General features: G+C 41.8%; 2 protein-coding genes across 2 annotated transcripts; one reads left to right on the top strand and one right to left on the bottom strand.

The window, feature by feature from the left end:
* Positions 1–27,946, bottom strand: FAAP24 (FA core complex associated protein 24). The gene is made up of 8 exons (XM_015873959.2): positions 27,672–27,946; positions 27,296–27,435; positions 26,847–26,999; positions 24,488–26,001; positions 20,579–20,723; positions 4,042–4,219; positions 3,600–3,869; positions 1–3,501 (listed from the first exon to the last, which is right to left on the bottom strand). The coding sequence occupies exons 1-4, from the start codon at positions 27,781–27,783 to the stop codon at positions 25,759–25,761; spliced, it is 648 nt and encodes a 215-aa protein (XP_015729445.1). The 5' UTR covers positions 27,784–27,946; the 3' UTR covers positions 1–3,501; positions 3,600–3,869; positions 4,042–4,219; positions 20,579–20,723; positions 24,488–25,758.
* RHPN2 (rhophilin Rho GTPase binding protein 2) lies at positions 480–24,407 on the top strand. Its single transcript, XM_015873938.2, has 15 exons — positions 480–586; positions 9,903–10,018; positions 11,501–11,629; positions 14,465–14,540; positions 14,885–14,962; positions 15,459–15,583; positions 16,513–16,679; positions 17,425–17,612; positions 18,813–18,969; positions 19,448–19,567; positions 19,662–19,856; positions 20,412–20,488; positions 20,585–20,731; positions 21,515–21,670; positions 22,982–24,407. The coding sequence occupies exons 1-15, from the start codon at positions 530–532 to the stop codon at positions 23,231–23,233; spliced, it is 2,040 nt and encodes a 679-aa protein (XP_015729424.1). The 5' UTR covers positions 480–529; the 3' UTR covers positions 23,234–24,407.
* Positions 27,947–27,978: the final 32 nt, after the last annotated feature.

Below are 27,978 nucleotides of genomic sequence, written 5' to 3'. Positions count from 1 at the left end.
TTAAGGACAGGATACATTTGCTAATAATCACTTAAAGCACTTTGATGCTTAACAACCTCACACGCTGGAAGCCCACATTACCGTAGCTTAGGCCTGGGCAGCACTAGCAGCCAATACTGCCATTTGTACCGGGGCCCGGGCTCAGCTCGTTGAGCCGTGCCCACACGGAGCCCACACGGAGCCCACACGGCGCTGTCGGGGGCCGAGGCCGCCTCTCTCTGAGTCGGGCACCGACAGTGGCGCTGCCGGCGGCCCTGGGACCCCACCGCTCCCATCTGACCCCACCGCTCCCATGTGTCACGCCGGAGCCGCTCGGCCGCCGAAACCCCCCGACGATCCCGAGCCACAAGGCGGGCGGACACGCGGTGCCAACCGGCCGGAGCGACGCGAGGCAGAGCCGCGGGGCGGGGCAGCTGCTCCCCGCCCGCCGGGGGTGGAGCCGGGCGGCGCCGTGGGGCAGCTCCGACATTTCCCGTAGGGTCGCGGCTCCCCACAGCAGGACGGAGCGGGACGGGTGTCTGGGCTGGAGATGATGGACGCCGTGCCGGCCCGCGGCTGTCCGCAGGAGGACTGCTACTTTCGGAAGGTGAGCGGCGGGCGGAGCCCCGGGGTTCGGGCGGGATCCGGAGCTGCCACCACCACCACCATCCCGGGTCCCGGTCGCCCCTCACCGCCGGTCTGAGCTGGGCTGGGCGCAGCTCCACACGGAGCCCGGTTCCGCCCGGCAGCTTTTCCGTCTCTCCGTGCTATTCGCGCCTCGCTCCGTCTCCTCGCTCGCTCTCGAGTAATTGCCGCGTGTACCTGTCGGAAGCCGAGCCGAGCGAGGCGGCGAAGTTAACAGACTCGTTAGGAAGCCTTTAATAAACATCTGCCCTCATTACTTCTCAGACGACGTGGGCGGTGTGTGCCGTGCACGGCGGCAATTACCGCTCTGTGCGGCCGCCGGCGCCGCCCCGGGCGCTCCCCTCGCGGATCCCTGCGGGGCTGCCATGAGCGGGCAGTGCCGTGAGCGGGCAGTGCCAGGGGAGCCGGGCAGGACGAGGTGAAACTGCACATCTCGCCCGGTTTCTCAGTCTGAGCAATCCTCCCGTAGAGCCGGTGAGTAATCGCTTGTAGGGAATCATGAAGCATGGCAAAGCCGGGATCGTCCAGAGTTCTCGCAGCGCCAGGTGCTGTGGGCTGCTGCAGTGCTTGACGTGTTAGCAGAGCCTCGCAAGCTTAGAGAAAGTCAGACTCCTTAAGTCAGGTACACGTTGTCCGTTTCTCTTATTCGCCTTGTTGCTGGGGTCCGGATGGAGCCTGATGGCCGAGCTGTAGGCAGTGATGAGTGGGAGCCATTCCTTGCACTTGGACTGGCCATAGGATGGGGTCCTTTGTGGTTACAGCACTGTACTTTACAAATAACGTCTCATAAACAGCGTCAATCAGAGCCAGCTCCATGTGCTGAAAAGTTAGAAGCTATTCCAATATGAAAATACTCGAAGATAGATCTTGCACCTTATTATCAGCATCTTCCCCACTTTTGAACCACTTCTCATAAACGAGTGCAAGATGGACAGAAATCCAGTGTTCAATCTGGATAAGCTGGGGCTGCACCTTTTTCTCTGTTCACTCAGGAGATCTTTGAAAGGCTCTTCTGGCTCTCCTTTCTGTACCCTTAATACAGTTCTAAACATCAGGTCAGGTTAGAAGCTGAAAGCCTTCTGTCCCTAGAAGTTAAATGCAAACAGAAAGCCAGTATTCCCTGTTACACATTAGTCGAATGGTCTCAAAGATCAGAGCTTTTATTCTAAGTAGAGTCAGGAGAAGAAAACAAGCAAACAAAAAGAAAAACCTGGAATCCCAAACAGACTCACCCCGTGAACCCAAAGCATTGCTCTGGATAGAATATCCTTTCTTTGGACCGTACCTGTTCATTTGAATGGTATGCTGGATGGCTTTGTGTAACAAACTGGTTATTGAGCCAGTCATGTGTGTCCATGGGCTCCCCCCACCTCTCCAAAGTCCCTTTGCATTGTTTTCTGTTCCCTTAAAAAAAAAAGTAATCACACTTTTCATCCCCTGGAAGAATCTGAGGGCTGTTCTACTCGTTCTGCCGGTGCAGAAACACTCCAGTTTCCAAAGCCATTGCATGTGTTTTGAGATGAAAACACTTATTGAGTTGACCTTTTTGATGTATGAGCTGCAGAGCAAGGTGAAAATGCTTCTGTGTCAGGACTGCTCATAAAAGGGCTCCCAAGCATTTTGTATGCAATGAGGTTGTCTTCTGTGCTGTAAAGGACTATTTAATACATACACTGAGATCTTAATATTGATTAAATTGAGCGGCTCCTACAGTATTCATTTGTTCAAGACTTTTGATATATTCTTGTGGTAAGTGGATTGCTGTGGGAAGTCTGCTCAAAGCTGACATAGTGCCCTTTTGTAGCCTTAAATACAACATACCAGACAATCCACACTGGACACAGGATGCAAAATGTGAGAACTTATTTCCTAAAGCCTTATTTTCTTTAGGGAGGAGGCTCTGTAAAGCCATAACTGGCTTTGTGTAAAGGGTAACAGGCAGAAATGGTGAAACAGAAACACAATCCTGCTTCCTTCTTTCACTCCTGTTGCCACACTAGGAAATCAGGCTTGCAGTGACTGCCAGGTCAGTCCCAGGTGGGATGGCTGGCAGCTTCTGCTGGCAGCTTTCAGTGCAGCCCTCGGGCTCTCTTCCTCCATTGGTTCCCAGCTGTATCAGCAGCAGCTTTGTGTCCATTCTCTCCTTTCTCCTCATGACAAAGGCCCCTCATCTTTGCCTATGCAAACTGATTTCCCTTAAATCAATCAGTGACTTCCTCTGAGCTGGTTTTGAAGACCAGCCCTCCCCTCTCCCTTTTTTCTTCCTTTTAGAATACCTGGTTTTAAAACAATCATGCAGCCATACAGGGTATGCACAGCTCCATTAGTACTGACACTACTCTCTTCCCCTTGCATCTCCTCAGAGAAAAAGGAGCCTCTTCAACTATTTGATTAGCCACAACTGAACTTCTGAGAGGGATTTTTAGGTTTAAGCACCTGCTGGTGCTCTGAAAAGGATCTGGCAGGGTGGAAGGGGTACCCTACGTGGGCTTTCCATCAGTGAGGAGATGGAGACTCTCACTGGAAGTTTGCTTGTGTTTTTATTTTTTATTTTTTTTTTTTGCTTTCTGGGAATATAATGCCTAAGGAAACTGGTTCTGCTATTGTTCTGGCTATCTCTGCCATCACACGTTCCTAATTCAGTATACCCTGTGGTACAGTATCAGGGCAGACTGTACTTGTAGTTCCAGGTGGTGCTTGTGCTCCTGGATGACCGGCCTTGTGCCGCAGCCTTCTCTACACAGAGTTCCACAATCCTCCCCTGGCTCTGGCTGTGAGCCTATGAATCAGCCATGCCTGTACCATATTCTATCCAGATCCACTCCCTGGCATTCTTCCTGTGAGAGAATCTTTGGCCAGTAGAAAGTCCTGTCAAAACTAATGATAAGAACAAATAAGTTGTTTTAAAAGCAGAGCAAGGCCTTCACATAGAAGGATTGTTCAACACACAGTACTTACAGGCCCATTTTGCTTACCTGAGGTGCTTATTCCACTCCAAACAGTGTAGCCTGCCATAGCTCTGCATCAGATTGCCTGTTCTTTATTTATACAAGTTCTTGTGGGAGAGGCAGCTCATTTTTTCAAGGTGTTTTCTGCTTTTTCTCTCCCCTCTCTTTATTCCAGAACCATCCCACTAAACCAGTGTGGCGGAGTAACCCAAAGAGCAGGTCAATATACAGAACTCAGGGTAGTTATGAGGCCATGCTTGTCCACTCACAGGATCCAAACCAGGGTGGTGATTTCACCTGCCATAGAACATTGATGAGTAGAAGCAGATTTCCAGCAAGCCTTTTAGCTCATAACTTTTCTACCTTGGTTAGTTGTATTACAATGTCTTACACAGATTGTAACTCCTCAGGTTTCTAAATTAGGAAGCAACAATAGAAGGAAAAACCAACGTTTATTCTTCAAGCTTACCTTTTTTTTGTAAGTTTGCAGACACATGCTGGTACAGCACTATGCATCCTATCTTCAGTTGGGCTGTTTGGAAAGCAGCGTGCTGTGTGGACAGGCAGAGCAGTTGGACAGCTTGAAGAACCTTTACATTCATGTCAGTTGAGTGAAGATAATTGCTTTCTTTTCCCTTTCTGAAAGTCTGGAGACGAGAAAATTGTCATGTAGGCCAAAATGGTGATTCAGAAGGAAGACTATATAGTATAGTATATAGTAGTCCTTCCTGCCAGGATGAAAAGGCTAAAAACAGAACACAAGCAGTTCTGTAAATAGAGTAGCAGTCTGCAAAATAACGATGTTGGGAGGTATGATAACTTGCTTGTGAATCAGCACTTCCCTAATGAATCCTCTCTCTCCTTTGCTTTTGGGCTTTCTAGGGCAGGATTTATCCCCTGCCCTGCTGTGATTTATGGATCAGTTTACCAACCTGCTACACCTGTGCTTCCACTGGGGCTTGTCTAACCTGGCTGGTTTTAGTCATTAGTAGCCAGGCAACGATCAACATTAGCATTGACACAGCAGTTGCCTATTTGTTCTTTCTCTGCTTGTCTAGCCAGGCCAGAAACAACACTGAGGTGATTCACACCCCACATCATGCCGTGCTCTGTCCACTCATTATATACAAATTAAAAACAAAAAAAAGTAAAGCTGAAAGTAGGCCTTATGAGCAACTAGGGATCATCTGCAACATGGGCCATAAAGGCATGGGCTTCTCTGACCCACTGTTCATTTTGGCGAGAGGTGTGACAAGATACTATTGTATGGAAAATGTGTTTGGTGTAATACAGTTATTAATTATGAAAATTCATTATTAGTCTTTGGACACTTAGAACTGTAAAATACCTGAATACAGAACAATTAGTTCAGGCTCTGGAATATCAGTTCTTCCTTAACTCCTTTTTTAAAGCAGAGATTAAAAACATCTGCTGTTGAGAGGTTTGTGGTTACTGCCCAAGATTTCAGCATTGAACTAATAGAATCTCCCAGAGAGAAGCTTCAACTGCAGTAGTAGAAGATGGTAAGGAACTAATCATTTAGAAGCTATTCAGAGTCCTACTGGAAATACAAGTGGAAATGGTGCCATTTACTGTGACTTCTGTCATAGCCAAAGATTTTACCTGCATAAGAGAAGTTGCATACACATTTAAATGCCCGGAGGCTGTGGCCATCTGCAGGGTACAGGCAGCACAGGTTGCACGGGCTGGGAAGGAATGTTTTATTTTAGATAAGAAGGCACACCCAGTTTCAACTCTGTGTCACCTTCAGTGTGTGGCTGGTCTAAAAGTTCAAACCATTACCTCATAAGTTATATTTATGCTAATTTCAGATGCTTCCTGTGATTGCTCATTGTTAGGCAAACAGTCATGATTTCTGTGTGCATCACGACTTAATGTCTGACGTTAACAATATTCCTATTTTGAAGAAAGATCTGCTAGGCACTGAAGCTAAATACAGCTGCTTCTCTGTTCAGGACCTATGCTTTCAATAGCTTTTTTCCTTCTGTGGTGGGCCTCTTCTAAACTTGGATAAACATGACAATATTACCTGTATCCTTTAGACTGGGGATTTGAAGGCTTTGTCAGGTGGGAGGTAGAGGCAAGATGCTGTCTATTGACAGCTAACCTGCAGTGCCCAACTACAGGCTTGCCTATCTATCTTCTTTGTATCTGTGTAATCCATAGAGTAAAATCTCTCCCAAATCCCATGTGAGTCCCATGGAGCCCATCAGCTGCTGTGTAGCTCTGCTTTATCTCCTGCTGCACCCCATCTGAGAGGCAGCAAGTTGCATCAAGATCCCAGGGGCATTCATTATGCTGTTTGCCAAATAAGCATGTGTGGGATAATGTTTATAGGGTTAAAAGTACAAGGTGAGATATCCAGCCTCCCAAGCTCAGGCATTAATTCTAACAAGAGATGAGCAGGAATCCCTTTGGAATCTGTCTGCGTGCTCCATTAATTAGTCAGAGGATTGCTGCAAAATGTGCATAGGCCCTGCATGGGCCAGCCTTCATCAGCTGACGCGTGTTTATTTTTCTCATACCAGTGTCTGTTTCTTCTGAGCACGTATCTACCAAGGTACATACCTAACATATGGTAAGAAACTGTTGTGCAGGACTTGCTTTTGGTAAGGACGTCATAGAAACTTACCAGCTTCCTGATACTGCGATTCAGCCAAGCAGGAAGAAATAGTAACTGGCTAATTGAACTTAGTTATTTTTTTTTCAGAGGCTAAGAACTATAACATTCAAACACTTCAAACAAACACACCTCTTCATGAAATGCAGTTGCACTCAAGGGAAAAGGGCTCTAAAACTGATAGCAGAGTTCAGTTTGAAGTGTCTTTACAAGAGGTATATTTACTCTTTCTTTTTTTTCCCATCAAAACATGCAATGAAAACTTCAGTCATACTTTATTCTTGATCACTTTTGTGACTTCATTAGTAACAAGTCAGTTTCTTAATGATAACACTGCTAATGTGTCAGTGAGGGTAAAATCCCCTTTGCTTTCCAAGTTGTCTTCCATCTGCAAAGAAATAAACAGTAATGCAATGGAACATCTCTCATTCTGTTGACAAGAATTGAAGCAGTAGGTGTGGAAACTGCTGGGAAGTTTGGCTGCCAGCTGTTCTAATGTACTGAACATCAGCGTTCTTGGGAGTGTCCATATGTGAGCTGCCTACAAATGCAGGCTGAGAGGACCTTTGACATGGAGGAAGACAAAATGAAGCTTTTAGTTAGACCTTAAGTAACTTTCAAGCACACAGAGGTTGTGCTTTTCACAAGGAGGATTCTTGTTCAGATTTCCTGTAACATTTTTTGCTAATGTTGGTTATTTTCAGTGCTTTCTCTACGTCCTTGTACCTCTCAGTATTCTGGCAGCCTGTACAGTGAAGAGTTGAAGCCTGCACATGAGTACAAACTAGCTGAGCATCCCCAAACGCTATACAGAGGATCTAAAGCACAGTTTTCCATGAGGAGAGTCTACTCTGAAAACAAAGCCTTTCAGAAGCGAAGCACGCTGGGGGTGATCCAGATACCTCAGTTTGTCAGTGCCTTCTCCTTTTAGGCCTCAGGGGATTCTTTTTGCACTAGGTCATCACACAGCGATTAGTGGCTGAAATGAAGGGAAACAGCTCTGCTGCTTTTCTTTGCAGAGTTTAAGGTCACTGCAGATTTGCATTCAGTGTTCACCTGGAGTCTGTTTGATTTCTGGGCTGGACCTTGATCTAACATCCATGGAAATAAGCCAAACAATTCTGAGCTTTGTTGGCTTGAGAATCAGGCAGGTGATCTTCCTGAAAAAGTTCCCAGAAGTGAAGCTGCAAAGAAGGATTGGAATGAGGGCAGGAAACTCGTTTTGCATGCAGAAAGGTCAGGGAGTTCTAGGGAGGAGCTGCAGCCCTGGAGAGAAGCTGAAGGCTGGGCAGGGGATGATACTTAGCAAAGGGTGCTTGGACTAAGGGACTGGGTAAGAAGTTGGAAGAAGGGCATCCCAGAGGTGCAGAGCCGAAAGCCCCAAGAATAAAGTATTCAAGCTGAATACAAGAAGTAAGACAAAGTCATTGGCAAAATTGAAATGAAAAGGGGCATGGATAGAGTGGAAGGGGAGAGACTTTGAACATCATTAGTAGAGATAGACTATACAGTGTAAAGTGAAGAGAAAGCAAAATTGGAAGAATAGCATGAGCCCAGAACAAGATGCAGGCTAAGAGCAGAAGGCAGTCTGTAGGTGCAAGGCCACGTTGTTCCTGTGAGCATGCCTTACTTTTGCCTCTGAATAAAAATGTGTTAAAAGGCATCAAGTATTTTGTACTTCAAAGACTACTTTTAATCTGATGTGAACAAACAAAATGGCTAAATATGCACGTACTCCCCAGTAAAAGTTCATCTTCTTTGTATTCTGTTTGCTACCAATGCTTTCTCCTCAAGGAGAGTATGTAGCACACATCCAAGTTTTGGGCTTCTGCTGTAATTGGTGCTTCATTGCAGAAATGTTTCTATGATGAGAGTAATTTAACGTGACATGTGTTTTCAAATTATCTGGCACTCGATGCTTCAGAAAGTGTTTACAAAAGCTTCATGTCATTTTACCTATTTATTACAAACTTTTAAAGTAGGGATTTAAAGTTAGCTGTATTAGGCCATGTGCTGTCTCAGATAAGCTAGTGTAAACTGGATTGATCCTCTTGTTTCTCTGTTGCCAGGTCATTTTGCCTTCACCTGCCAACCCAAATAAAAACGTCATGGTCAGAACTCTGTGTTCTGTTTAAATACTTGTTTTTGATGTGCTGGTATGTTATTGCCTGACCGCTCATAATTAGAGCTTGTTGAGAAACTTTTCAGTGCTATTGTGTCTCAGGCAATGTTTTCTAGTCAACATGTAAGAGGGAGATCCCAAACTGCATAATCTAGTGGCTGGAATCCTTGTGGGAAAACTTGTATCAGATGGATTCAGGCCTTGTTAGTGTATAATGTGAGATCCAGCAGGACCCAGCAAACCTTAACAACACCCATGAAGGCCACTTGAAAGGACATGCTTCATTTAAGGGTAAACCTTAAGATGGAGTGATCTTATTTGCTTCAGAATCAGTAGTTCAGGCTGTGGGGATGTGCTGGTTGGCTGTAAAGGAACATTGAAAAGAAAAAGGTGGGGTGCAAGGAAAAGAAAAAGTGGAAGGCTTCTATTTATTAAAAAAGGGAGTTAAGATTGTGTTCCTCCTGGAAAAAAAACAGAAATCAAGCAAATACACATTTCAGTTTTGTCTTATCAGCACTCTCTGGAATACAATGGTTTGGTTCTCCTTGTGTAAACGTGCAGTATCTTTGTTCTTCTACTTTCATGTAGCTTTGCACGTACTCAGAAGTATTGTGAATTCTGGATTTAATGCCTTACTTTTTAAGGCTCAGTTTGCTGAGTATCTGAAGGTATAATAATCATTTTTCCCTATCCAGGTCTGTTGTTCCCTTATCCCATATTATTCCATCTTCCATCTTTGATGCTGAGGCACCCATATGTAATCCTTGTTTGTCCAATAGGTGATAAGATAAAGTAATGGGCAGATAAGTCATTACACTTGGCACTGTGATAATATACAGATGAAATATTGTACAGAGTTGATTCATATTTCACATTTTTGGTGCAGTATGCAAAAGTGATGTTGCATTAGGGCAGCACAGACTTAAAGATCTGAGAGCATTCCTTAGATCTGAAGAAGACTGACGCAGATAAGCAGTACTGTGCCAAAAATGAGTTTAAGGTATAAAGAAGAAAACCGGGGGAAAGGGGTGGGAATTGTACCATCCATCTGAGCACCAGAAGGAACAAGAGAAGAGATTCTTTCAAAAGATCCTGTCTGTGGGGCTGCAAATCCTGCCTTCTGATAGAGTTGTATTTCCAGGCTTTATCTCCCAGTATGAAACTCCGATATTTTGGAAAGGTTAAGCAGAAGCATTAGTGAGATTTATTGCCTTGCCAGACAGCAGTTTTACAAAACACTGAGGAACTTAAATGCTGTCAAATTCAGTTGTAACTGGACAGTAGCTTCAAAGGATTTTTAGGAGAGAACAGACCGGCTCGGATGTATGTAAGCTCCAAAACAAATACTTTCGTCCTTAATTTTAATGTCAGATGCTTTGGTCATGGCATTTCTTTTGCTTTTAATAACCAAGTGTGAGAAAGGAAATGCTGTCAAAACGGTCATTTGTCATTGTCAACATAGGGAACTGGTATTTATACAGCACCCATGCCAACAGATTTAATTCAAATGCAAGGTTACTCATTTCTCAGAATCCTGTAACAACAGAACTTGTTTCTTTAATTCCAGGGTTGTAATCCTCTTGCTGAGACTGGTCGAAGCAAACTACAGAATCAAAGAGCTGTCCTAAACCAGCAGATCTTGAGAGCAGTAAGAATGAGAGCTGGTGCTGAAAATCTGTTACGGTATGTGCTGTCACTGCCCAGTCCTCCAGGCTGAGCAGCAAAATGTTCTTTTGTGGGGGAGGAGGGAAACTTAAATTACTACAGCTGGACACTTTGTGAATCTCCCTGCTTATCTCTGTTGGGACATTACCTGCTGTAAAGTGCACTTCCAAAGCTGTGCTGCTGTAGCAAGTGGCTGCATGTTGGACTTGCTCTAACTAAACATTGGGGTTTCTGAGGGAGATACCAGAACCCGTCCTGTGGAGGGTGGTAAGCTACACCAAACACAGAGCCTTACAAATACTGTAATTAAACTGCTGCATGCATCAGAGCTCACCCAGTTATCTACATGGTGCTGAAGATCCTTTCTATTCTGTTTTTACATCTGGTGTGGATTATGCAGGCAGCAGATTTAAACCCTGCTCAAACTAAGCAACCTCAGAATATGACTGAAGTAGAAAACTTGCAGATAACAGACATTTGTAATATGAAGTACGAGGTTAGAATTTAATCCTTGGGATTCCCAGTTTTTCATCAAGGTACTCTGCAAAAATGGGGGATGTGCCACAAGGAGCCCAGATGTATCATAAGGTTGTTCATAGGTATTTATGAAGGTTAATTTTAACTTAAAGGTAAATATAAAATGCTGCAAATTTATAAGTTTTTTCGTTGTCTGGTGATTTGAACTGTCTAACAAAGGGGTACATTGTCTTAAAGCTGGATACAAATTCAGGCCCTTCATCTCCAGCTCACATCTGTACTTATTGGTTTCTTGTGAATGGCAATGCTGGATGGAGAATCAGGTTAGAAGTACAGATGTAATGTCCTGAAATATGTAAATAATAAATCACACAGAAATGCTTTGGGGCTGCATTAATTTCCGCTGTGCTAGCGGTCCTAGAAGTTGGAATGTAAATATATGGATGGCAAAAGAACAAGCAAATCCTATTTGCATAAGTAAAAAATATTATAAAGGTATTACAAGAAATATGTGCATCTTCCTACCTGTATTACTTGGTAGTAACACATTATGTAATAACAGCTTCTCCCCATAAAAGTGTTCTTTCATTCTTAAGATCAGAAGTCTCAGCAAATCATTATTCAGTTAATAAAGTGGGCAAGTCTCTTTTGAAAAAATACTTCCAAATTCCCTTCTCTGCCTCTTCTAGGAGGAGACCACAGAGTCTTAAGATCAGATAGGGATTCTTTTTAAGATACTTTAATATCGTTGATTAATGTATTTGAAAATGATACCGACTCTTTATCTCACGAAAATTTAGCACATGACAAACCTTCTAGAGGTGTCTGCATGCTGTTATCTGGAAGCTGCCGTTCCCTCCTGACATAAAAGCGAATGAATTCTGAAACATGAGGTTCTGTATCATCTCTGAAAGGGATAAAAAAAATCCTAAAAATGCTGAGAATGCAAACGAGGGGGTCAGCTCAGCTTGTGTAACAACCTGTTCCTCAGCAATACAAAAACGATGTCTCTTTCTTTTGCAGGGCTACCACCAACAACAAAGTACGAGAACAGGTACTACTGGAACTGAGTTTTGTAAACTCAGACCTGCAGATCTTAAAGGAGGAGTTAGAAGGACTTAATATCTCAGTAGAAGTTTATCAAAATACAGAGTAAGTTTCAAGTTACTAAATTATTAACAGAACTTGCATATACCACTGAAAAATGAAACTGTATCTAGATGAATCTGAATGCTGGACAATAATTACCTGAAAGAACAGAGTTCTTGATAGGAAGAGAACATATTTGATGGTAGATTTGTTGACTAAGGGTTAGTCTGTATTGTTTGTCTTTCACTTGGGAAAGGTATGTGCCTCTAATCCTTAGATATGGAGTCCCTTCGTGAAGTAGATTAGTGTAAGAATTGAAAGGTCTTGAGGCATTATGGAGAAACACATGGGACCTAGCAGAATTTCTAGTACTTGATTGGCTAACTGGCTCAATGCATTCTAAAGAGAGCAAACCTGGAGAACCTATCTGTTCTGAAATGTGGTGTACACAACAATCCTCCTTAACTGGAGGACAAAGGCACGACACTGCTTTGGAGCTCAGAGCAGGCTTGTCATTCTTAAGATGTGTACTTCAGTAGCAGAAAGGTGTAAACTAACAGACTAAAAGAGAGATGTGCACTAGATGAAGTTGGGATTACACCAAGATGTTATTCCAACATTGAAAAGCATGCTAAATTTCCATGCATTCCTCTAACATAAAACTTTGAAGTTAAGGATTATTCACTGCCTGAATACTGCAAAGATTTCTGTATTGGTAAGGTGTCCTCCTGCTCCTAGAACTAAACTTTTAACATTTGATTAACATTAGCAGCTCAAGATGCAAACTGAAGTGCTTTGTGGAGGTGGGGGGGGGATCATTTATGTTCCCTCTTAGCACTTTTCTCAGTCAGGGTTAACTTCTGGATGGATTACAGAGAAGCCTGGTTGCAAGGAACTAAGCAGTTTCAGTAGGGTACATTTCAACTTAACTCTAACCTGATGCAAAACATCTACATTTCATTTTTCTCAAAAGAAACTTTGTACAAGTTCCTACTGCCCAACCCCATTGCAGACTTTGACAGCTCTCTATTTGACAAAAGAATTTTACTAATCTTTATATACATATGTCAGCAACTAAGTAGCAGTGAAACTTAAGGCTTTGGGAATGAGAGACTCCAGCTGTGGTAATCCTGCTTCTGGCTGAGGAGGATTTGAAGTATCCGCTTTCTCAGTGAAGGACGAGCAGTAGCTCATGGTGGGCCCTAGGGTGGGCAGAGTTGTTGCAGCTGGGTACTAATATGACTTCTCTCCTGATCCCATTTCCCAGTCTGTTTTGATCTGTTTTATTTTGCCTTTCTGATGCTGTTCATTCTAAGCTGTAGATGCTTTTTACATCCGCTAAATTAATCCGTGCCCTCTGCAACTGCTCTCTGGCCTTTTAATAGCAAATAGCTATTAATAGTTATCCTCTGAATCTTTTGTGTGTATAGTCATCAACATGAGGTCACACCCATATTACTAGGTTACAGGGTATTGTATTGCACCAGTTGGAAGTGTTGGCCTTCCCAGTTATTGCACACATCTCAGTTAGATTGAGGAACATGACGCCACTTCTGCACTGATCTGGAAAGTCAGGACCACCTCCCTGACTGCCCAACACCTCCCTGATGCAATCCATGGTGACTCCATGGGTGTGACACCTCGGAAACGTGAAAAACAGAACTTCCTCTGAGAAACAAATGCTGATGTCTACAGGAATTGTGGGTGGTGTTAGGATTCATTCAATCAGTAAGTTGAGATTTTGCTTGCACGCCTCACTTCCTTTTGAAGGAAAAAATACAGACTTAGAGTGACGTAAAAGCGTTGTAAAGTGGTGTGGCTTTTTCTAAGAGCCTCGTCAGGAATAAAATTATTTGCACTGCCTGCGGTGATGTTTTCCCACTGTGTCTCTGAAGCCCTTTCCAAACTAGCGGAGCTGCTTTCTAGATCATGTCAGCCAAGGCTGCTCCACTGCTAAGGAAGCTGCACAGCTCCTCCCATCTCCCCCAGGTTGAATTTTCACCAGTAAGAAAATGATTTTGCTGTCTTTGGTGATAAGACCATAAATGAATCACACCCACGCCACTTTGTGCTGGTAATGAAACACTCTGACTGATGATTATACAGCTTGGAGGAAAAAGGAGAATATCAGATAAACCTCTTAATTGCCAGAAACCAATCCATTAAGCCTAATAAACAGACTATGTACCTGGAAGCAATCCTCATCTCACTATTTTATAATTGGGTAATGTGCTTAGAGGAAAAGCAGTATATGTAGTGGAAGTAGCTTTCATTCATGCTGAGGGATAAATGGTACTTCCTTTTTTTCAGTCATTGATGGTTCCATTGGTTACTGTTTAATAGTGTGATCCAGTTTTAAGTCCATATTCTCTTCAAGTTAGGTTTTTTGTAATGTTACAGTTCTCATCTTTATTGCCCTTCTATATTGAGAAACAGCTTGAGCTGTTTATGAGGTGAACACCTCATCTAGAAGCTCAGTTCTTTTAGTCAGGCCTTTCACTGTTGATAGGCTCTGGCCCTGCTTTTCCATTAGACACATAGCACTTCTCTATGTAAAAACATGGCTAGCGTGTAAAATACTAATGATGCTTGTTGTTAATTACTGTAACTCAATGTGGCAAATTCGTAGCAGCCGTGGAGCTGTTTGCTATCTGTATAATTGTGCAGGTATGTAAAGGCAGCGCTGAATGGCAGGAAGGCAGCTTTTAAGAGTCTCCTTTTCTTAGTAGAAAAACAGTCTCAAATGAACAATGCACCTCACTTTCTCCTTCAGAACTCGCAGGCTTTCTTGGGAAGGACAGAGCTGTTGTAAACTATACACCTGTTACCTCACTACCCATTGCTATGCTTCCTTTCTGTCAAATGCAACAAAAGTAATTATCTTATTAATCTCCATAGAGAGACTTTCAGCATTCCCTTGGTACCTCTTGGCCTAAAGGAAACCAAAGAAGTAGACTTTACGCTCCCCCTGAAGGTAAATTTCTGAGACATATTTCAGAATAAATAGTTAATGGAGTAATTTCCATTTCAGATTTGTTTGAAGAAGTAGTTTATGTATAATTTTGTTGTTGTTTTATTTGTCCTAGAACTGAGATCCCAACGTGTTTAAAAATTACCCAGCCATTAACTGGGCTGTTGCCTTACATCTTAATTTACATTCCTGTGGAAAGAGAAGTGGGCATGCAGGAGCTGCTGTACTTAGTAGAGATGAAGATTTTAACATTGGTGCAGCGCTTCGCATGGCACTAAGAACTGCATCCTTTTAAAACTCATTGGAGTTGATTTAATGACTTCCTGGTTCCTTTATACCTTTTTTAGGACTTTATTCTGGAACATTATAGTGAAGACAGTTCAGAGTATGAAGATGAAATAGCAGACCTCATGGATCTGAGACAAGTAAGTTTATGTATGGCACCATGAGATTTCTTCCATCAAGCCTTTGAGTCTAAAGTTGTAAATAATAACATTTGTAAAGAATCAATGTTGCTATTTTTTATAGCTTACCATATTCCTACTGACTTCATTTCTGAGACAGGGAACATGAATCTCTACTGCCCCATGGCTTTACAATCTTACAATGTCTCCAGTATTATACATATAATTTCTCTGTACCCTTCATAAGATACCTGCATTCTCTGTTTAATTAGCTCTGACACTTGCCCAACAGAACCTTCTTTCCATAAAGATTATGCATTACTTCCATGCAAAAGAAGAAAGAAAATAAAAACTTATTTGCAGTTCATCCCTGTGGCCTTAAGCTTACTGTTCTCACATTCCCCACATTTCTGTGATACACAGAAGTCCACAGGAAGTAGAGCTTTATCCTTGGTATTTCAGTATTCATCCTGTAGCTCAAGCCAACGCACTGCATTCTGATTTGTTGTATTTTAAGGCCTGCCGCACTCCCAGCCGAGATGAAGCTGGCATTGAGATGCTGATGAGCTATTTCCTTCAACTTGGTTTTATAGAAAACAGATTTTTCCCACCTACCAGGCACATGGGAGTGTTATTTACATGGTAAGTGTGGAGATCGTGTTTGTTTGTTTCCACACCCCCAGAACACCATTAATCTTTAACTGCCTTCAGTTTAATTTAAAGCATTTCAGTGTTTCTCCCCACCCTCATCCCATTGTTGTCACTGTTTGTTTTTGTTTTTAATATCAAGTGTAAACCTGACTGTGACGTAGCCCTTCTCAACTGTGTTAAATTATGATCTGGGTTACAGGTTTACACAAGGGAAAAAGAACATAATTTTGGACAACTGCACGTATTTTCCTGGACTCTGAACTTTGTTGCATGAGGCAGATGGGGGTCAGACCTTCCTTTAGTTTGTTGGGTATTTGGGCCAGGAATGAGGAGTGACTTACTTTATTATAGTGCAGCATTTGCTAAATGTTTGCTACATTAATGAACAAGGATGGAGTCCTGAGTTCAGAGTTTTGATTGTTTTGATTGCAAATGGGAATAACTGCTGTGCAGCCAAGAAGAGCCATTAAATTCCCAGTCTAACTGCAAAAAGGAGCTTTGAAATACCTGCGATACAGGGTCTGACAGTACCAGTAGTTAATCTATGGCAACATTTAATAGTCATGCCTAATAAAAACTATGAGAACACAGCGAGCACATACGAATACTTCCCCAGTGTGCTCTCAGCCCCTGAAAAGCTTTATAGGCACTTCATAATACACTTCTGGAGAAATGTCTTCAGAAGCTTAAAAACCTTCTGAAAGTTAAGGCTCAGATACATCCTCTGTTTCTCTGTAATCTGTGGCACCTAGATTGTCCTCAAAGAACATAATGGTATTTCTAGCCACCTTTTATTTGTACTGCAGCAGTGCAAATTAAGAATCACACTTGTTCTTTTGGAAAAACAGAGCAGAAGTGTCTGTAGCTCAGTGGACTCTGCACATCTTAACACATATTCTCATCATATAATTTTTCCAAAGGTATGATTCCTTCACAGGTGTTCCTGTGTGTCAGCAAAATCTGCTGCTGGAAAAAGCAAGTATTTTATTCAATATTGGAGCCCTCTACACCCAGATTGGAACAAGATGCAATCGTCAGACCCAGACTGGACTTGAAAATGCTGTCGATGCTTTTCAGAGAGCTGCAGGTAGAGTTGCATAAAAACCAGGAAGAACGTTATGCAAATGTTCCTAATCTCAGCCTGACTTCCAGCACATTTCTGCATTTCCCACTTACTTTTTTACACATAAAAGATGGAATGGGGAAATTTGAGAAGGCTAGTAAAGGGCTGAGATGAAGCTTTAATTCAAAAGCAGTTAAAACATGCTGATAAAGACAGTGAATGCTGTAGTTAATGATTAATGAACTGTAGTTCAAAGGTCTGAGGAATAGCCCTATTCCATTTTGCTCATTCTTTGTTTCATGTGTATAGCTGCTTTAACCTCAGTGATATTACACTGGACAAGAAACAGTTTTAAAGGATGATAAAAGGCTTAGAACTTAACTTTTCATATGGTCACCTCATAATTAATCTTGCTTTGTTGTCTGGTGAAACTTGCAGTTCATTTCAGTTAGACTGTATATTTTCCATAGATTCCAAAGGCAAACTTGGAAAACAATCTCTCTCAAGCAAAGAAAAATGTAAATTCTAATAAAGGGAACTGGATGTAACTTCTGGTGCTCTCATGAAATGTAATTTTGAGATTTGTGCATTTTATGGGAATGCAAACCAAAATCAGTAGGCCACTTTAATTTCTGCATGCACCAAGAATTCCTTCAGATTGCTGTAGTTCAAAGTGAAAATGTATGTTTTCAGTCTTATAGAACATGCTGGAATTAAGATCTGTTCTTTCTGTTTTCATAATGCCAACAAAACAATGCTGTCATTTCAGGAGTCCTAAACTACTTAAAGGAGACCTTTACTCACACACCAAGTTACGACATGAGCCCAGCTATGCTGAATGTGCTGGTGAAGATGATGCTTGCTCAAGCTCAAGAGTGTGCTTTTGAGCAGCTCAGTCTCCCTGGAATACGCAACGAGTTTTTCACGCTAGTGAAGATGACACAGGAAGTTGCCAAGGTAAAATAAGAGACTTCTAGGAATGTTAACAGAGTTTGTTAAACTTAAATGTTAACAACCGTTACTGAAAACCCAAAGTAGCAAGGGACAGCACTAAAGCTATATTGAAAATTGCAACCCTTCAGAAGATGAAAATGTGAATACCTGCAATTCAGTTATCATTACATTAGAATTATGGGCTATTTTAAGTTCAATAAAAACATCTAAAGAACACTTGGAGAGCAAACCTGTCAAAGGATTTTTTAACAAGCGATTTACTATATTGTTCTTTTAAACAGTACAGACCTTGTCCACAGTTCAGCACAGAAAGGGGCAGGGTTGTTTGTGTGGTCCTTCCATTAAGTGCTGAGCACTCAGCCTGTCTGTAATTTCCCGTCAGCTTGAGGCTATGCAAACTCAAGAAGCTAAAGTCCAAAAGAATAACTAAATTGTACCTGGGGGAAGGATGCAGCATCAGATTGGTAGGTGCTGTTGTGGGACTTGTGTGAAATATGGAGTGGCGGGCTGTGCCTCAGAAGGTAGAATTCATTCTTGAGGTTTGTGACATCAGAATGTGGATATGCCAACAGATCTGGATATGCTTTCTGAGCCAGATATAAAAATGATTCTATATTAGCTAATGTGGGCAAGGCCTTTCCTACCAACCTTGCAAAGCTGCCTTTACTTACTTCTATAGCTGTTAAGTTCCAGGGACAGATTCTGGGATTCAATTAAAGCAGCATCTACTGCTGGAAAAGCTATTTCCATAAAGGATAAAAAGGAATCAAGGATCATAGCCCAGATTTAACTTGACCATACAAAATTAAGGATAGATGTGACTCCACAGTTTGAGAAGCAAAGTGCAAATCTAGCGAAGTAATTGATGTGTTTAACTCTCTTAGCTGGATTAACATGAGATTTTTTCACAAATTAAATAACTGTTTGTCATATGACCTTTTTGTGAAGCCATATTGATCAGCTAACTTCGTCCATCTGTTCTTGTACAGAATCGATTCATGTTTTCCTGTGAGGAAAGAAATCAGAGGTGGAATTTCACTTTTCCTTAAGACTTTGTTTCAGTCCTTTTTAACAGCACTTGTAGCTTTCTCTTTTTCCCCTCTTTGATGTGGAATTGTCTTAAGGCTTAATAAAATATCCTTTAGTTGAGCTCCTGGTAAGTAACATTAACTTCTCATACTTAAATTCTATGCTTTATTCTAGGTGGGAGAGGTTTACATGATGGTTAACACTGCAGTGACTCAGGAACCAGTCAAAGAGAATATCCCGTATTCCTGGTCTAAACTGGTACAGATAAAAGCAGACCATTACAGAGCTCTGGCACATTACTTCCTTGCCACCATTTTGTGTGACCATGAAAGTAAGAATGATAGATTTGTTATATATTCATATAAAGAATACCAACAAATGTATAAACTATTATAATTTCATCTTTGAATAAGACAAGGATCCTGGAACTTATTGATGTCAATCTGTCATTTTGTGGTCATTACTTGTTCAGATATGAGCCAGCCTTCTTTGTCCTTCACAAAGGAATGAAAAATTCAATAAGCAAACTTTTGCAGAAACGGAAGATATGTTATATCCATAAATCCACTATATGCTACTAAGTTGTTCAGTTGTTTTGATTCTCTTCTGACATATAAGCATTTCTTGCATACTGATAAAACCTACACGAGCCTAAAAACTTGAAATTCACATGAGTATATACCTGTAAAAATATTTGACCAGATTTGCAAAGAAAGTAGTGGTTACTGCACAACTGTAGACCTAAGAGCAGGGTATGAAGGGATGTTCAGTGGCTTTCAGTGTCTAACATTCTGTATCAATTATTGTAGTGCAGTCCAGTGATGATGAAGATCAGCAGGAGAAAGCCTTATCTCAGCTGTATGACTACGTGCCAGAAGGTGTGATGATTCTCACCATTTTAAAGGACAAAGTTCAGAGGAAACAACTCGGTAACTGCCAATTTCACCCAGCTCGTGCATACAAGATGTAAATAATCTTTATTGCATCTGTGGAAGGCAGCTCGGTTTCTGTTCTTTTTTTCAGGGAAGGCTCATTTACGCAAAGCCATTGTTTACCATGAGGAAGCTCTCAGAGTCTGCGGCTTGTGCAAAAAACTTCGAAACATTGAAGTTCTTCTGGAGGTTCTGACAGCTGCACATAAGCGCTCACTTCTCAAATATGCTCAGCAGGAGACAGAAGACGACTTTCTCAGTCTAATCCAGGCTCCAGATATTCTTCGTAAGTATCCACAGCTAGAAATAAAGGTATCTAACCAAGTGTCTTGTGATGATCCTTTTCAAGGGATCAATACAATAATCTTCGGATCACACTAAGAAATCCAGGAAAGACTTGAAAGAAAAAAGGAGAGGGTAGAAAATGGATGTATGTGAAGGAGGTGAAAAAAGATGGTGTTAGAAGATGAATTAAGACCTACCAGCAACGGTAGCAATAGTCTGCTTCTATTACCTGTTGTGGCATGAAATATTCACATGAAGGATCAGATAAGTACTTTCACGGGGATGTGACTTTATACTTGTATGCATATGCATATGCATATAAAGAGAACAATATCATAGTTTTGTTGGAAAGGATTATTTTAAACTTTCTGTATTGATACTTTGATTTTTGAAGGTATTTTTTAAGGTGACTTCCTTGCACATTTCCACAAAAATGAGTTATTCAACAGCCTAGTATGAATTTAAGATAGATTTCTAACTAGCTTGGAACACAAGAGAAATTCATGTCTTAACTAATACTGGAGAGAAAATGAACGTGCTTTTCTTTTTGTTTTAGCTAAAACAGAGCATAAAGTAGAAATGGTTCCTCCTCAGTTTTCCAAGCTGAAAGTTAAAGACTTTTTTCACAGACTGGTATGTAACGTGCTGATGCCCACCAACCTCATTTATACGTTATATGTGAACATTAGACAGTATAGCACTGCATGCTCACTGCTGTGTTACCTGCAGGGCCCGCTGTCAGTGTTCTCAGCCAAGCAGAGATGGACGGCTCCACGGACCATTCGCTGCCACTGGGAAACAGGAGAGCTGGGATTCAGCCTTAAAGGAGGCTCACCAGTACAGATTCATTGTCTTGATCCAGCTTGTTCTGCAGCAGTAAGTAGATGGGTGCACTATTAATGATTTATCTTTAGACTCTAGCATTACAGTCTTGTAAAAGTAATTTTAGCTTGTTCGTATCAGTGCATGGAGTATTTACTGAGATCTAGTGGATGTCAGTGTAGTCAAGTCATACAATCTGAACACATTTTTAGCGCAATATACATCTTAGTTGCTAGAGAATCTATATCCCTGACATCACATTACACTGCTGTACATTTCTTTCATTGTTTTCACAAGATAGAAAGCCCCAAATATGTTATTCCCCATCTAATTTGGGAAACTGGAAGAAATAAAGAAAAGTAGCTACAGCAGTAAGGATGAGGCTCAGGATGTGCCCAAAAAGGAAGGACACTTTAATGGTTTTTTATATGTTGTTTGGAATGGAATAATAAAGCAACATACTGAGGTGGGTACAAAGCAAAGGCAGAAGCAACCATGTGATACAAAAAAGCTGAAAGAATAGAAATAAAAGCTGGAGAACATGCATTATGGGGAATGATAAGATTCCAAAAAAACCCACAGATTTAATTTAGGAGGAAAAAAAAGGATGTAAAACCATTCCAAAATCACAGGTATAACAGTAACTCCACAAAATGTAATTTCTGTACTTGAAATATCTGCATCCTTTTATGCTAGTTAGAAGTTTTTGTTCCACATGTTTGGCTACAAGGTGGTTTCATGGCTTTCATGGAGGGAAGTAAATACTGCCTAAGGGCAAGAAACATATTACATAGCTCAGTCATTGCAGATACTAACTTGTGCAAAATGTTTTGACAGTCCGCGGGCCTAAAAGAAGGTGATTACATTGTTTCTGTTGGTGGAGTGGATTGCAAATGGCTTGGAGTGAACGAGGTACTGGAAAAGTTCAGAAGCGTGGGAAAGCAGCCCATTGAGTTTGAGGTTATCAGCTGCCAGGATACAACAGCATCTATGGTACGTAATGAGGCAAATACATTTGTGGATGTGATATGCGAGGCTTTTTTTTCCCCCTGGCTTCAGTTCCTGCTTCATGTTTACTTTCACCTAGATATCCCACTTTGCAAGTGAATAGATAGTGCATTTACGCATCTGGTATGTTTTAAACAGTCCATTTCAAATCAGTAGAACTTGCATCCTGACTTAGCAAGCTGAAGTGGAATCTGTGTGCATAAGAATGGTTTGGGGCAGTGGTTTTTGTTGTTGGCAGCTTTACTTTTGTGTCTGTGGAATCACTTGTATTAAATATGCCCTAGAATTCATATTGCAGTTGCAGTCTACCTGCATTGTGGCAGGTAGAGCCACAAGGAAACAATAATTGAGTGCAGTAGAGCATCCAAGTCTACGTGCTCCTTTTCTATTTGCTGTTATCATAAATGACCGATATCATTTGTAGAAGAATTTACAGATCAATGTATGTTTTTTATCTTGGGGTATTTTAACTGTCTAGTCAGTTACAAAGCTGCCATAGAAACTTTGGACTAAGGAAATATGATCACAAGGTTAAAAAATGTTAAGCTCTACAAACATTATTTGTAATAAGGGAACACGTAGTTCAGCTAAATCCAGCGCTTCGTGCCTCCAGCATTCCCTGGCAAGCTTAGGCACTGAACACTGTTGCCTTCAAAGTGATCAAGGTGCCTTCACTGCCACTGGATTTCCTTGTTTTAAATTCATTTTCCTTGCTGGCCACAAGGAACTGCATACTTGTCATTCCAAGCTGCTGCAGGACACAAAAGGGCTACATTACAATCAGGCACAGCTAAGATAAGGCAGAGGGCTGTGCCTGCCAGATAACCCAAAAGAACATTCTACAGTAGCAGCTTGTTGTAATAGCTGCAATTAGCATGGGGTTTGTTCAGCATTTACCAAAAACACTAAAGACTTTCTGGACTCAAGGGACAACAAAGACTTGCATTGAGGGATTTATGCAAGAACTGCATGCCCAAGTGTTGTAGAGAGGTTGCTGTTTATGTCATGCAGCACTTACTGGCTTTTAGCATAACTAACTGTAACAGCACCACCACTGTAAAGGGACTTGTGAATCTTTTAGATGTGCACAGTATGCCCCTGCAGTCTGCAAGGGCAAAATACCAGAAATCTCCATGCTCTGAAGGACTTTGTGTTCTGTACTAATTAATTAGCACAGAATGCTTGCTGTAGTCTGCCTTGGAAAACTATTTGCACAGTAATCTTTTGTTGTCTTCAAATTGTTGACCCATTTTCAGTGACTGGTGCTTATAATTCTTCTCTTCACTCTTCACTCAGCACAGCAAGAGTGCCACTTACTCTGTGGGGATGCAGAAGACGTACTCCCTCATCTGTTTAGCCATGGATGAGAACAAGACTGATCAGGCCAAGAAAGCCCCACTCAAACTGCCTTTCCTAAGTTGGGGAACTAAAAACAGACAGAAGGCTGCAAGCACCCTCTGCCTTCCTTCAGCTGTGGCTGGAAGTTCTCAGGTTAAGAAGAAGCTTTCTCCCTTCACGCTTTTGGGTACAGAAAGTTCATTGTACTGAATCTTCCTGAAGGAGCCGTTAAAGTGAAGTTTTTTCTTCTAAATTTATATAAAATACATTGATCAATGTTATCTTTATCTATACATGTGTAGAACTTCAGACAATGCCACTGACTTCACTGACGACGAACATCAGAGTTTGGCAGAAACTGTAGAACTTGAGTCAGATTTGGAGGTTAGAACAGAACGGTTTGGGAGAGATAAAATAAGGGTTTGTTGATGATAAAATGCCTTGCATGGAGACAGGATTCCTTTGGAATTTCAGAAGACATTGTCCTTCCCCAGTTTTTATAACTATTGTAGATGGGAGTTATTTATTACCAAACCTGATGCTGCATGTGAAACAGTAGGGAACACAGCGAAGGATGATTTCGCTGTAAAAATGCAGAGTTCATAATGAGTTGCTTAACGCTACTTCAGAGAATTGTCTTAAAGAACAAAGGGGAGAAGAAGCTGTTAGAGAAAACAGCTTTATGCAAAGGGTGGGCTGACAATTGTTTTTATGCATAAACATTCTCTGAGAGTACGAGGTATATTCTGTGGAATAGCTGGAATAACTTGGGAAGAGAATTAGAAGGCTCAGAAGTCGTATAGTCTTTTAAGCTACAAAGGACTTTGACTCTTCTCTTTTTTTGATCTTGGTTATGTGTGCATTATTAAAAACAGGCTTTATGCCAAACTTGAAATTAATTAACCTAGTTACAGCATGATCTGCAGTTCATTACTCGTTCAAATTGATAGCTGTGGAACGAATCTCAAACACATTTTCTAGTATGTTGATCAAGAATATGTAAGTTGTAGTGACACTTTTAAAACATGAGGGAAAAAATACCTAGAAATCACAATAGGAAACCATTATCATGCCAGGTAAGAAACTGATAGGAAATCTTCTACTTCTTGGAACAGCTCACGAGAGTGTATTGACAAGGAGATGAAAAACCTCTGAGTATTTCTGTTAAATTCTGCTATTTTGTGAAATTAATTGAGAGTTGCTAACACTTTAGTGTTAGTTAATGTCGCTGTCTACAGAGTAGATATTTGCTGTTTGATACTCCAAACTTAGGGGAAGGCTTGTGTCTGGGTATATAAACTTCAAAGGTGTCATTTCTAGTTTCTTTAATAATAGGTGTAAATATTTTAATGACTTATTTAAGAATAAAAATCAGATGCTGCCATTGGGTAGTGGCTCTTTGATTCTACCGCTGCTTGCAAAACAAAGCACGTGACACAATTTCACTATTGACTGTTAACATACCTCTCCAGGTTTCTGTAACACTCCTCTCAAGGAAAGTATCTCCATCCCTGAGGACTCTCAGCTGCACGGTGAGCTGCCTTCCCCTTCCCACCATCACTGGTCCCTGAGGAAACATGGGGGTAGGGGTCTTCATGCTCAAGCAAAAGTTTGGGCTTTAAGTGCCATACAAATACATACTTACTATTTTCTGACAGCTATTTAATTTTACAGGGAGCGGTAGGCAACAGCTAACAAGATAAATACCCATTTCACAGCAAATTATGACTAAAGCACTTTCATCATATACTTCTAATCACATAGAATATACAAGGCTATTTTAAAATCGAGGTTTGCCATAGATTCAGCCTTTAACATTATTAGTACTAGTTTTTACTACTTCGGTTGAAATTCATGTGGTGTACTGAGCCAGGTGGTCATTGGAGTAGTACAAAACGTACCTTGGTGTTTGCCTTGCAGGATCAATGGCCACGTGTGTTTTGGGTGTGAAATCCAGTGTCCATAGCAACATCAGTAACCAGTGACAGAAAAAGCTAAAACATTTATAATGAAGCTTAAGTATTCCCTGGTGAGAAAGTAGTATCTTGTTTTATAGCTCTGGAAATTCTGATGTTTACTATCAGTGAATTAATTACTGAAAAGCCATCCTGCAACTATTTTCATCCCAACTATTTTCATTCCTGCTATAATCCAAAGCCCAAAAGACAGGACAGGAATTTACAACACCTTGTCAATGGGTGCATAACAGCAATAAAAATCACTAGATGAGATAGCATTTAAGATAAAATGCTGTATGCCAGGAGCACCAGTTCACTTCATTGATAACTCCTAAAAAATATTAATACTGGAAACACAAGATAAGTAATGATCAAAGCTTCCCACTGTATTTTCTTTGCAACTTATGATTAATATGTGGTAGTTGCTATATTTAATATTATAATTAACCATTCCAAATTGATAGACAAAAGCATTAATATCTAAAACCTTAGTTTATTTGATATAAGGGAATAAGTTTGGTAACATCCTGTGGAATGAAAAAGGAACTATGGAAACAAGTTAGTATATTCAGAGATGTATTCCGAGAGCACTAAATACAAAGTGGTGTCTGCAAAGCCCTGCTGTACAGACACGGGAGATAAGCGAGCTGTGGTAACTGACACCAAGTGCTGCATTGCCCTGCTGGCTGTGATGTGAAGTAATGACTGTGATGTGAAGTAATGACTGTACTCAGCTGTGTTTCTCAGCAGTCAAATAATAAGGTCTCATTTAAAAGGTCAGGAACCAAAAAACGTGTGTATTTGTTGTGCCACTGTTTGTCCAACCACCGGCTCGAGTTCTTTGACAGATGCGTTACAGATCTGGTGGATGCTTCCAAACTGTTGCAGTAGAAGCAGCGCTTTTGTTTTCCCAACTCCTGGGATTTGTTGCACTGTCCGAAACATTGATGCCTCCACCAGCTGTGAGCACTGCTTGCGGATAAAGGGGTTACTGGTGTGATCCTTACTTTGTTCACGGACCTGGAGCAAAACAAAACCATAAGCAACACCGAACGCCCTCTACTGGAGCTCTGTTTTGTTTCAGTGCATGCACACAAAGCCTTAGCAGGAAACCCACAGAATCACAGAATGAATCACAGAATGACCCGGGTTGGAAGGGACCTCAAGGATCATGTAGTTCCAACCCCCTGCCTGGCAGGGCCACCAAACATACACCTTTACTAGATCAGGTTGCCCAGGGCCCCGTCCAACCTGGCCTTGAACACCTCCAAGGACGGGGCATCCACAACCTCCCTGGGCAGCCTGTTCCAGGGCCTAACCACTCTCCTAGTGAAGAACTTCCCCCTAACATCCAATCTAAATCTTCCCTCTTTCAAATTAAAACCATTTCCCCATGTCCTGCTATTGTCAGCCCTTTCCAAGAGTTTACTCCCCTCATAAATTTCCCATGAATTTGAGCTGTGACTTGGTCCATTGTTTGATTCAATCAGAGAAAGAATAAAGTAAAAAGAGAAACAACTCAGAAATTTCCCCAGCCTGACACAGAGCAAGAGAAAAAAAACCCACAAGTTGGTTTTGACAGCCAAGTCTGGATTTCCTGGCGCCACCCAGTGGCACCTCAGTGCTACATCACACACAAAAGCACAGTATCGGCTTCTTCCATTTCTTTCCCGTCTCCTCCTCCTGCTGAACTGCACCACCTGGCAGCATTTTAGGGTTTGTTTTCCTTACATTCAACCCAAATGTTGGGCTCCTTTAAGATCACATGTATTATTTTTTCCAAAAACAAGTGATGATTGAGTGGAAAACAGGTAATTCTCTCCCCATAATGTATTAAGTGTCTCTCCACTATCATGAGAACTTACAATTTGAGTAATAAGTTGAGAAGCTTCTTCTTGATTTGCCACAGGGAGCAGCACCATTCCAAGCTGCAGCACAACAAGCTTTTGCACTGCTGAGAAGTACTGCTCGCTTAGTGGGGTCTTCTCAACAATCACAATCCCACCGAGGCTGCTGGCCTGTATTGAAAGGGGGGGATGGGTGGGAAAAAGAGCTTGTTAGTGACGAGCTGAGGAAACACAGCACAGAGCCGACCTGTCAGATGTGAGTTAGATAAAAGCAAATCAGAGGAATGAAGGTTGCAGAAGCAGAACTGGAGCTAAATAAAGCGTTGTTACACTGATGTGTGAGTCGTCAGCTTTTGGGTGGAAATACTACAGCTTTTAGATCCACCAGAAAAATAATAGTGAATGTTTTCAGAAGCACGGAATATACAAGCTGCAATTGGAAGCTTTTCTCCCTATGTGGTACTTACGTTCCTAAACCGAACCAATCTCCGCTTGAATTCATCCCCTGCAACCAAATCTGCTTCAGAAATGTACAACACACAGATTCTGTTGGAAAGATGGAAATCCACGAGTCCCAAACCATCTTCAAAGATGAGTTTAGTTTTCCCTTAAGAGAATAAAAATACAGTAAAGATATGTGTAAGCACTTAACTATGCAGCTCTCCTAATGCATCAGTAATGCTGGGTCGGCTGTGTAATTCATTTTAACAGCTGTTCTTCTCTTCAATCAATGCAAATACAGCACAACTTGTCTAACACAGCAATGCAGTGTTCCACCTGGCCCAGCCCGTTGCACTGAGCGGATCCATAGCGATACATCGAGTCCCGCTGTGCCCCGCTCACCTTGCAGCCTGCGGGCCAGCTCCGACCCCCGCCACTTCTCATTCCCCACCACATGTCCGTAAGGGACAATGACGGATCCCGGAGCCGCAGGGACGTTTCCTTTCGCCGCCATCGGGCCTCACTCGCCTCCTTCAGCAGTTACAGGTTAAAAAACTGAGATTTTAGAGCTCTACGGGCCAACCCATAAAGGCCGCGGCAGCGCCCCGCTCTGTGAGGTAAAGACCCCGCTCCCCTCAGCAGCTGCAAACCGCCCGCCTCGCAGCGCGCCTGATTGACAGCGCCGACCGCAAATAAGGAGACAAAGCTC

The sequence above is a fragment of the Coturnix japonica genome, chromosome 11 (genome assembly GCF_001577835.2).
Source record: "Coturnix japonica isolate 7356 chromosome 11, Coturnix japonica 2.1, whole genome shotgun sequence".
Classification (NCBI taxonomy): Eukaryota; Metazoa; Chordata; class Aves; order Galliformes; family Phasianidae; genus Coturnix; species Coturnix japonica.
Note: the sequence above shows the minus strand (reverse complement) of the source record. Positions and strands in the feature narration are given on the sequence as shown.

What these genes read in the sequence shown, in the direction of transcription:
- RHPN2 (XM_015873938.2), top strand. Translation starts at nt 530, where the DNA reads ATGATGGACGCCGTGCCGGCCCGCGGCTGTCCGCAGGAGGACTGCTAC. An exon ending in AGGACTGCTACTTTCGGAAG is followed by an intron (nt 587 to 9,902) that starts GTGAGCGGCGGG and finishes CTTTAATTCCAG; the next exon opens with GGTTGTAATCCTCTTGCTGA. An exon ending in ACCTCATGGATCTGAGACAA is followed by an intron (nt 14,963 to 15,458) that starts GTAAGTTTATGT and finishes TTGTATTTTAAG; the next exon opens with GCCTGCCGCACTCCCAGCCG.
- FAAP24 (XM_015873959.2), bottom strand. Translation starts at nt 27,783, where the DNA reads ATGGCGGCGAAAGGAAACGTCCCTGCGGCTCCGGGATCCGTCATTGTC. An exon ending in GATTGGTTCGGTTTAGGAAC is followed by an intron (nt 27,000 to 27,295) that starts GTAAGTACCACA and finishes CTTTCAATACAG; the next exon opens with GCCAGCAGCCTCGGTGGGAT. An exon ending in CTCAACTTATTACTCAAATT is followed by an intron (nt 26,002 to 26,846) that starts GTAAGTTCTCAT and finishes GTTTTGCTCCAG; the next exon opens with GTCCGTGAACAAAGTAAGGA.